This window comes from Colobus angolensis, unplaced genomic scaffold, assembly GCF_000951035.1.
Source record: "Colobus angolensis palliatus isolate OR3802 unplaced genomic scaffold, Cang.pa_1.0 Scaffold38, whole genome shotgun sequence".
Classification (NCBI taxonomy): Eukaryota; Metazoa; Chordata; class Mammalia; order Primates; family Cercopithecidae; genus Colobus; species Colobus angolensis.
Window position 1 is genome coordinate 2,806,663 of NW_012117154.1, and position 11,559 is coordinate 2,818,221.

General features: G+C 37.2%; 1 protein-coding gene across 1 annotated transcript in view; it reads right to left on the reverse strand.

The window, feature by feature from the left end:
- BRWD1 (bromodomain and WD repeat domain containing 1) overlaps nucleotides 1-11,559 on the reverse strand; it is a 134,191-nt gene that overhangs the window by 50,751 nt on the left and 71,881 nt on the right. Inside the window, exons 18-20 of the mRNA XM_011954216.1 lie at nucleotides 11,079-11,151; nucleotides 10,731-10,824; nucleotides 8,199-8,330 (exon numbers count right to left, since the gene is read on the reverse strand). Coding sequence (XP_011809606.1) covers nucleotides 8,199-8,330; nucleotides 10,731-10,824; nucleotides 11,079-11,151 — 299 coding nt within the window. The remainder of the gene's footprint in view (nucleotides 1-8,198; nucleotides 8,331-10,730; nucleotides 10,825-11,078; nucleotides 11,152-11,559) is intronic.

The window sequence follows — 11,559 nt, forward strand, 5'->3', positions numbered from 1 at the left end:
TTACAGACGGGGTTTCACCGAGTTAGCCAGTATGGTCTCGATCTCCTGACTCGGCCTCCCAAAGTGCTGGGATTACAGGCTTGAGCCACCCCGCCTGGCTCAAATTTCAAGTAAACATCTAACTTTGCTTACTTCATCTGAATAGGCAAACTCAAAGCCAATATATTCTTAAAAACTGTTTCTCAAAATGTGAGTAAATGCTCCTCTAGGAATACAGATCCTAAGGCCTACTGCTCTAGAACTACTGAACAAAACTCTGCTTTTTATGCTCAAAGTAGACTTTTTTTAATAACAGTAATATAAAGACCCTTTCTTAAAAGCTACTACCTGAAATTAGGCACCCTGTGAAATGTTTTATCTGTATTATCTCAACTGACTCTCAAAACACTTCTTTAAGCACAGAAGTTAACATAAAGCTAATAATACTAAAGTTTTGGAAGCTCGCAATTTAACTTCTAATTTTAACTAAGCCCTGGTGCCTATTTGTAATTTTAATAAAGAAGGTCTCTAAAATTATATTAGCTTCTAACCTCACAAAACCTAGATCCATCTTGCCTGTGAGTTTTGTGTTATCTCCCAAGTTCTTACCTGCCCACTACTAGCTCTTTATATACACCAAAACCTAAGGCTAAGAAATGTGAAGCAATGTGTCTAAAGTCACAGGAAAGTAAGTGTAAGAACTGGAATTAGAAACTAGGGCTAACTCTACAGCCCATAGTTTTTCTAAACCAAAATTGAATGGAACCAACACATACATACACATTGCCATCTCCACACCTCTGCAAACAACGTAGAATGAATTCACACCACAGGTGGAGAACAATTTACCACAACACAAAACCAGGATTTATTTTAAAAGGTGAAGTAGATTTAATATTCTACATTATTTATCTTTGTTTTAGTACAGTAGTACTCCTTTATCCACAGGAGATACATTCCAACTGCCCCCTAACCCTGCAAACCCCGCAGATAGATGAAATGGTTGACAGTACCCTAACTCTGTATATACTGTTTTTACCTACACATGCATACCTATGATAAAGTTTAATTTATAAATCAGACACAGTATGGGAACAGTGATAAAGCAGAACAAATAACAATACACTGCAAAAAATTATGTGAATGTAGTTGCTTTCTCTCCCTGTCCAAATACCTTATTCTCAAAGTATCTTATTGTACAGTACTCACCATTTTTCTTGTGATGTCAATCTGATAACTGACTGACAAGTAGGTAACACATAGATATGCTGGACAAAGGGATGATTCCTGTCCTGGGCAGGCCAGAGCAGGACAGTTTAAGATTTCATCATGCTACACAAAACAGTATGTAATTTAAAACTAAGAAAATGTTTAATTCTGGAATGCAGCATTTAATATTTTCAGAACACAGCTGACCACAGGTAACTGAAACCTTGGAAAGTGAAACCAGGAATAGGGGGGACTACTGTATTTTTAAAGGTCTGCATTAATTGAAATTATACCAAATAGATATAATTAGAAAAATCATAGTATTACTAATAATTTTAAAAGAAAATACTATAGGCAGTCATTCCTCATTTTTTTAAAAACAGCACTCAAAATAGGTAATAATGGAAAACTGGAAAAAAAAAAAAAACGGCATTAGCTGAAATCTCCCTATCTCATATATATATGTATCTCATATACATATATATATGATAAAGACCTAAAATAAAGCATCTTAATGTGGAAATGGTAGAAACAATAATATCATCAACAACAATAAGATGGTCCACTATATCCACCATTATTCACCATCATAAGTACTAAACAAACAATACAATTAGACAAGAGAAATCAATGAGAGGTATAAAAATGAGAAGAGTATTAGTAAAACTATGTATTTTTGTAAATGACAGTATACCTTGAAAACCTCAGAGAAATCAATGACAGAATTAACTCAAACATTCAGTAAGGCAGGATACATAAAAAATTAAACGTATTGAAATCAATAGCTTTCACACACAGAGATTATAATTATTTAGAGGATACAATGACAGAGAAAAATCTCACTAACTGACAAGATGGAAGAAAACATCTTCAATATATATGAAAGAACTAACACATCTAACACATAAAGAACTCAAAAACTGAGGGGGAAAGGGAGGGAACAAAGGCACAAGAGAAATGGCTAAAAGACATAAATAGACTATTCGTAAAGATTTTCTTGAAAACTCTATAAACATATGAAAAGTTGTTCAACTTCATGCATAATCAGAGAAATGCAAAATAAAACTACACTGAAATAAGCCAAAGACAAAAGGACAAATATTGTATAATTTCATTTATATGAATAATCTAGAAATATAAAATGCTATTCCAGTGAACACACAAATGATAAGAAAGCAAAATAGCCATATGGCTAATACGGAGAAAGTTTTGGTGGTCTGGACAGAGGGTCAAACCAGCAATAACATTCCCTTAAGCCAAAGCTTAACCTAGAGCAAGGCCCTAACTCTCCTTAATTCTATGAAGGCTGAGAGGTGACAAAGCTGCAGAAGAAAAGATGGAAACTTGCAGAGGTTGGTTCATGAGGTTTAAGAAAAGAAGAAGGCATGTCCATAACATAAAAATGTAAGGTGTAAGGTGAAGCAGCAAGTGCTTTAACGGAGAACCTGCAGCAAGTGATCCAGAAGATCTAGCTAAGATAATAAGTGAAGATGGCTACAATAACAGATTTTAAATGCAAATGAAATAAATAGCCTTCTGTTGGAAGAGGATGACATCTAAGACTTTCACAGCTAGAGGGAAGTTAATGCCTGGCTTCAAAGCTTCTAGGACAGGCTCACTCTTGTTAGGACTAATGCAGCTGGTAACTTTTAACTGAAGTCAGTGTTCATTTTTACCTTTTCAAAAATCCTAGGCCCCTTAAGAATTGTTAAATCCGCTCTGCCCGTGCGTAAGAAATGGAACAACAAAGCCTAGGTGGCAGCAAATCTATTTACAGCATCATTGACAGCAAGGTTTACTGGATACTGTAAGCCCACTGTTGAGACCTACTGAGCAGAAAAAAAAAAAGACTCCTTTCTAAATATTACTGCTCGTGGACAATATACCTAGCCACCCAAGAGCTCTGATGGGGATGCCAAAGGAGACTAATGTTGTTTTCATGCCTGCTAACACATCCATTCTGCAGCCCAGGGATCAAGGAGTAAATCCAACAATCAATACTGTAATTTTACCATAGAGAAACCGGCAAACACCACCACCTTAGGAAGTGATCAAAGCACGTATCACACAAATCATGTGCTTTCTGATTTGATGCACTGAGAAGAACAGTGTATTTTCTGTAGTATTACTGACAAAAATGCATGACCCTAATCATCAAAATTACTAGTCATAAATTATCAAAAAATATCAACATTAAAACAAAAATTGAGGAACTTGACTAAATTCAGGTTACTAAACAGACACAACAAAATGTAACACATAATCTAGGATTTTCTTTTGCTACGAAAATTATCAGGACCACTGACTGGTAAAATTTGAGTAAGATTTGCAGATCTGATAATAACATTATATTGTTTATTGCCTCATTTTTTGTTTTGTTTTTTTGACACAGTGTCTCACTCTGTCACCCAGGCTTGAGTACAGTGGTGCAACCAAGGCTCACTGCAGCCTCAACCTCCTAGGCTCGAGTGATTATCCTGCCTCAGACTCCAGAGAAGCTGGAACTAACTACAGGTGGGTCACCACCCCTAGTTAATTTTTTTTTTCTCATTTTTTTGTGGAGAAGGGGTTGCCCTATATTGCCCACGCTGGTCTCGAACTCCTGAGCTCAAGCAATCCTCCCACCTTGGTCTCCCAAAGTGCTGAGAATTACAGGCATGAGACACTGCACCCAGCCAGATTTTGATAATTATATCACTTGTTTCTGAAAATACACAAGGAAATATGTAGATATCAAAAGGCATACATACAACTCACTCTCAAAAGGATTAAAATATATTCATACATACAGGAGAGTGCTAACATTCAGGTTAGTAAACACAAAGGAATTTTTTATTATTCTCAGAACTTTTATGTCTGAAATTACATCAAAATAAAAAATTTACACCACGCAGATAGGAGGCACTCAATAAATGTTTTTTTAAGTTTAATTTTCCCAAATCCTCAAGTGAACTGATGCTTTGGGAAGGCAGGGTTTCTGCTCTGAGATCACGCTGCTAATTTTTTTTTTTTTTCGGTGAGTGGAGTCTTGCTCTGTCGCCCAGGCTGGAGTGCAGTGGCATGATCTCGGCTCACTGCAAGCTGCGCCTCCTGGGCTCACGCCATTCTCCTGCCTCAGCCTCCCCAATAGCTGGGACTACAGGTGCCTGCCGCCACACCCAGCTAATTTTTTGTATTTTTAGTAGAGACGGGGTTTCACCATGTTAGCCAGGATGGTCTCGATCTCCTGACCTCGTGATCCACCCGCCTCGGCCTCCCAAAGTGCTGGGATTATAGGTATGAGCCACCACATCCAGCCTAAATCCAAATTCTTTTACTTCGGCACTTTGCTTAGCTTTTCTATGCTAAGCATAACGTTAGCTATGATTATGATTAAAACCATGCTGCTAACTTTTTATATAAATGTGGGAGTTACTGAACCTCCATATCTGTACCTCAGTTTCCTCATTTTTAAAAGAGATTATAAGAGTGCCTTAATTCCTACTTGTTGGAATGATGAAATTAGATAACGCGTAAAACATTTACAATAGTGCCTCCCAGGCATAATAAAATGCATTAATGTTTAGCCCTTTTATAGCACTTTTTACATACTGATTCTAGGATTTTGTATATCCTTGATAATAATTCATGTATTTCCATGTCAATAATGATAACGCCACTACATACCACGCTAGAGTTTCTAGAATGACCTTACATGTAACAGTTTTCCCAAAGGAAACCATCCCATGTCTATTACGTTAGGCAAATTCAAGGTACTTGACGGGGAGAGGTTGGAACAGAGCTGCATGGTAAAACAGTTATTTCCAGACTAGGATACTACACCTTCCTCCCAAAGGCAAAGTCTATATATAACCCTTTATTCCAAACCATGATATGACCTGACTATCCAGTTGCTTAAGTCATACAATGGAAGTTACATATAGAACCTTTGGAAGAAATACGTATGCAGAAAAAGAAAAAAGAAAAAGGTCAACCAGCATAAAAATGACAGATAATAAAATAACTGTTTCCTATTCATGTTTATATCCTGAGGTACAGAGCAAGACCCCATCTCAAAAAAAAAAAAAAAAATGTAAAAACATTCTCATTACATAATATAATAGTTTAGCCAGGCAGGGTGGCTGGTGCCTGTTAATCCCAGCTACTCGGGAGGCTGAAGGAGGAGGATAGCTTGAGCCCAGGAGTTTGAGGCTACAGTGAGCCATGACTGCACCATGTATTACAGCCTAGGCAACAGAGCAAGATCCTGTCTCAAAAAAATAAAAATAGTTTAAACAGATGGTTTTAATCATAATCATAGCTAACATTATTGTGTATTGGGTACTATTTTAAACACTTTACATTATTGATTAATTCTCACCACACCTCTGAGGTACATATTGCTGCACCTCTGAAGTACATATCACATAGGCAGAGGCACAGAAAAGTGAAGCAAAGTGCCAAAGTAAAATAATTTGGATTTAGGCTGGGCGTGGTGGCTCATGCCTATAATTCCAGCACTTTGGGAGGCTGAGGCAGGTGGATCATGAGGTCAGGAGATCGAGGCCATCCTGGCTAACATGGTGAAACCCCGTCTCTACTAAAAATCCAAAAAAATTAGCCAGGCATGGTGGCAGGCGCCTGCAGTCCCAGCTATTTGGGAGGCTGAGGCAAGAGAATCACTTGAACCCGGGAGGCGGAGCTTGCAGTGAGCCGAGATCACACCACTGCACTCCAGCCTTGGCGACAGAGCAAGACTCTGTCTCAAAAAAAAAAAAAAAAAATTTAAACTCAAACCCCATGCTTAACTGTTAACCTACTGCATCATAAGACAATTAAATGAACTTTTTAGTCATACATAACACTTTATTCCTTACAACATTACTCAATCAGGAAATTTTAACACTGTAATATTAAATATTCTTTTTTTTTTTTTTTTTTTTGAGACAAGAGTCTCACTCTGTCATTCAGGCTGGAGAGCAGCGGCGCAATCTTGGCTCACTGCAACATCCACCTCCCGGGTTTGAGCGATTCTCCTGCCTCAGCCTCCCAAGTAGCTGGGATCACATGCACCTACCACCACATCCGACTCAATTTTGTATTTTTAGTAGAGACAGGGTTTCACCAGGTTAGCCAGGCTGGTCTTGAACTCCTGACCTCAGGAGTGATCTGCCCAACCTTGGCCTCCCAAAGTGCTGGGATTACAGGCAGGAGCTACCACGCCCAGCCTATTAAATATTCTTTACCAAAAAAATTGGTTTCTTCCTCAAACAAATCAAAATGAAGACCAATAGCTTACATATGATTATTAAAAATCAATCAAAGGTATTAAAGAAAGACTTAGACACAACAGCAAAAGAACAGGCCAGTAAGGAAAAAATAAAATGAATGTCATCAATATTTAAAACTTTCATCCTTCAAAAGATACCACCAAAGAAGTGAAAAGACAACCCACAAAATGGAAGAAAATTTCTACAAGTCATATATCTACAAGTCATAAATGACTGTATCCAGAATATATAAAGACTTCTTACAGCAATAAAAAGACCCCCCCAAAAAAAAGTGAAAAATAAGCAAAAGATCTGAATAAGCATCAAACATGTTCAACATTACTGGTCATTAGGGAAATGCAAACTGAAACCAAGAGATGCTACACTTCACGCCATTAAGATAGCATAAATAAAATGGAATAATAACAATCATTGGTGAGGATGTAGATAAACTGGAACTCTCATATTTCTGATGGGAATATAAAATGGTAGAGCCAATCTGAAGGAGTCTGGCAGGTCCTCAAAAAGTTAAAACGTAAGACTTGCCATATGACTCAGCATACCATCTCCCAGCGTGACCCAAAAGAAATGAAAACATATGTGTAAACAAAAACCTGTCATGAATGTTGATAAGCAGCACTATTCATAACAGCCAAAAAGTGTAAACAATACAAATGTCCATCAACTGATAAATGGATAAACAAAATGTGGTACATCCAATGGGAGAATTACTAGGCAATAAAAAATTTAAAAAAGAATGAAGTATTGATACATGCTACACAAATGCTCAACCTACTAATCATTAGAAAAAACATTATCCAGTGTCAAAGAAGCCAGTCACAAAATCGTATTTTAAGAGCCCACTTGGCCAGGCACGGTGGCTCACGTCTGTAATCCCAGCACTCTGGGAGGCCGAGGTGAGCAGATCATGAGGTCAAGAGATCCAGACCATCCTAGCCAACATGGTGAAAACCCCTTCTATACTAAAAATACAAAAATTAGCTGGGCCACCACTCACCTGTAGTCCCAGCTACTCGGGAGACTGAGGCAGAAGAATCGCTTGAAGCCGGGAGGTGGAGGTTGCAGTGAGCCGAGATCACGCCACTGCACTCCAGCCTGGCGAGAGAGCGAGACTTCGTCTCCAAAAAAAAAAAAAGGTCCCATTCATATAAATTGTCCACAACAGGCAAATGCAGAAAAAGAAAATATATCACTGATTGTGAGGGGCTGGGAGGGAGGGAGGGACTGGCAAGTGACTGCAAATGGGAATAGGATTTCTTTTAGGGATGATGAAATGTTTTAAAAATTTAATAGGGGTGATGATGGCCCAACTCTGTCAATATACTACAGGTTATATACCCCTTATCCAGAACAATTGGGAATAGAATTGTTTCAGATTTCGTATTTTTTCAGATTTTGGAAAATTTGCATTTGCAATTACAGGTTGAACATGCCAAATGCAAAAAACCCAAAATCTGAAATGCACACTAAAACATCAAGTTTATATAAAGTTTCAGATTTTGGTGCATTTCGAATTTCTGAGTGGGATGCTCAACATGTAAAACCACTGGACTGCACAAGTGTACGGTGTGTGTGACTATCTTAGCCATTAAAAGTTTTTGTTAACATTCAAAATGTGAAATTTCATCTTAATCTCTCCAGAATGCTGTATTTTCATATAAATTTGGGGTATATTCATTCAAAGTAAAGAACTAAGACAAATTCATTTAAGGTTATAACATTTTAAAGTTTTCCACTTACATGTCTTACGGAGCTTGAAGACTCATTTCCAGAAGATAACTCGCGCCAGCTACGATTTCTTCTACCATAATTTGGATATTTACGCCTACATGTCCTTTGTCTAGACTGTGACGCCAAAACCACTGAATCCGACTGAAACACAGAAAAACATGTGAATGAAAATCAACACCTAAATAAGGACAATATCAACAAAATGGGAATTCTATCAAGTTTGCAAAAGGATTTAAAGCAAAAAGAAAAAAATAAAAGGCTTAAAAAGAAGGTAGTATTTCTGCCGCACAGTTTTAACTCAAGCTTAGTAATTTTACTTTTAAGGTCCTTAGAAAACATGAGAAAATGCACATTAGATGGGCATTTTCCAAACTATGCTATAAGTTAACTGGTTTACCAAGAATAAGGGAAAATAACAATAATCTGAAAGGGTGTCACCTTAAAAGTATACATCTCAGAAATGAAAAATATATATTCATATATTATGATGCAGTAAGCAACTTCTCAAGGAACGTCTCACTATCTATATACATAGGTGTGAAGAAAAAATGCTCAACATTCTAATCATTAGAGAAATGTAAATCAAAACCACAATGAGATACCATCTCACACGAGTCAGAATGGCTATTATTTAAAAGTCAAGGCCAGACGTGGGGGCTCACACCTGTAATCCCAGCACTTTGGGAGGACAAGGCAGGCAGATCGCTTGAGCCCAGAAGTTCGAGACCAACCCAGGCAACGTGGAGAAACCCCTGCCCCTAAAAAACAACAACAAAAACAAAAAACAAAAAATTAGCTGGGCATGGTGGTACACACCTATAGTCCCAGCTACTAGGGAGGCTGAGGTGGGAGGATCACTCAAGCCCAGGAGGTTGAGGCTGCAGTGTGTGAGCCATGATTGCACCACTACACTCCAGCATGGGCAAGAGTGAGACCCTACCTCCCCGCAAAAAAAAAAAAAAAAAAACCTGGGGGGTGGAGGGCATCAAAAAATAGCAGATGCTGATGAAGTTGCAGAGAAAAGAGAATGATTATACACTGCTAGTGAGACTATAACTTAATTCAACCACTGTGGAAAGCAGTTTGACGATCTCTCTCAAAGAACTTAGAATTACCATTCAACCAAATAATCTCATTACTGGGTATATACCCAAAGGAATATAACTCATTCTACCATAATGACATATACATATCTATGCTCACTGCAGCACTATTCACAATAGCATAGGACACGGAATCAGCCTAAATGACCTAAATGTTTTAAATATATTTTTATCAAAACAGAATAATCATACAAAATCAGCCAAATAAAATAACTATACTGGTTTTAGTTTTTTTAAAAGGCATGCCATTCCCCAACCACCAAAGACAGATGAGACTACCCAATGAGAGCACATATCCCTTAAATTTATGCACAAGTAAGTTTTCACATGAGTGGGCATCTGTCTAATGAGCATTGGTCAGTTTTAGAATTTCAACATTATCACTGGTTGATCTTAAAATGAACTGAATTTGTCAGTACTGATTTTGGCGAAAATTCCTATTAATGAGTTTCATGAGTGATAATAGGTTAACACGTAGGTGGGCCAAACTTTCACTAAGAAAAACTAGAAAATCTGGTAAAACATATTTTTTAACAAATCTGTTTAAAGGCACTATATGCCTTAAAAGGTTATGAAAAATCACAGAACCAACATCAAAAAAAGAAGACATATGTGTGTGTGTGTATATATACATATTTTTTAACCCTAGAATTTCATTCTGGAAAAGGAAGCTGGAAGGTTTAGCAAGTAAGCAAAAAACACAGACTAACTCATGAGTTAGGTTAATAAATTTGCAATTCATAGCCTCCTATATGTAGGGAAATCCCCCAGGCTTTGGCTGTTAGCCCAAGGGCTACAAGCTAGACCTGTAGGTAAACTACAGATAGAACAGTAATCCCAAGAAACTAAAGCCCATTCCTGTTTGGTTAAGGCAATATAGGCTTGAGAGTGGCCCTAGAAGGCTGCCAGAAGCCAACGTAAATCTTCTGTGGGGACAAAGCCATCCTGTGCTTCAAATCTTTTCTAACATTTAACAGTCAAAAAAGAAACAAAAACATGATGATAAAAAAGGAGAAAATCAATAGGCAATAGAAAATGGTCCACAGAGAAGCAAGACATTGGAAAAAATGAAATTAACAGACCTCTGTTTTTAAAATAGCTATGGCTGATTTCCAAGTAATTAAAACAATGAGAATTTTAGTAGAAAACTGAGAGCCCTAAGAAAAAGAACCAAACGAAAATTCAGAATCAAACAATTTAGTAACTAAAATCAAGAACTCAATACCATTGTTAGGCACTAGGCATTTTTTCTCGTTTTCAAACTACTCCCTTCTAACAGCTGTATAACCTTAAGTCTACTATTTTAAATCCCAAACAGAAAACCTTAAGCAAGAAACACTCCACTTCAGATGAAAGTTACTGAGTTTTATAAATCAAAAAGAAAACTCTAAATTTCAATTTAATTTCTAATTTGCTAAGAAAACAGAATTTAGGTTACCTTATGTGAGAGCTGAAGAGTCTTTCTTTTTCTTCCTATTATATAAAGATTTCTTTCCTCTTCACCTTTCTCTAATCGGAAGTCTTCCAGCTTCCTACAAATTTAAATACCCAGTTATATTAACTACTGAAATGATGGATAACTAAAGGATATAAAGAACAAAAACCAGTTTGATTCTATAAATCATAAGTTTATATACTTTAAAAATACACAAAATCTCAAGTTAAAACAAAACTTGTTAAAAATTTATATGAATATAAATAAAATCTCAGAGGCCGTTAGAAGGACCTATTTTTCATATTTGAGGCAAAAGTATTCATTCATTTGTTTTCTGACTGGTCCTATTACGACCAATTCAAACAGAATCTCCCATAATAGCTTTTCAAAACGTCTTGATTTTCCAAGGTTGCAATTCCTTTCTCTAAAGAAACAATAAGCACAGAGTCTGCCTTCTCCACATTTATTCAAGCTATGCTTGACAATTTATAGAAAACAAGAATTACAATGTTACTGGTTTTTCTAATCACCTATATTTCACTCACATGATACAACAAAAAGATTGTTATTGTGACCAATTTCAAAGCAAAGGACCTGCCACCAAGAAGAAGGTCTAAAAATCATTTTTCTTCTCTGGAAAAGACTGACTTTCCTCCAACTGGAACATTATTAAAAGCACGTGGCAGGCCGGGCGCGGTGGCTCAAGCCTGTAATCCCAGCACTTTGGGAGGCCAAGACAGGCGGATCACAAGGTCAGGAGATCGAGACCATCCTGGCTAACACGGTGAAACCCCGTCTCTACTAAAAACTACAAAACACTAGCCAGGCGAGG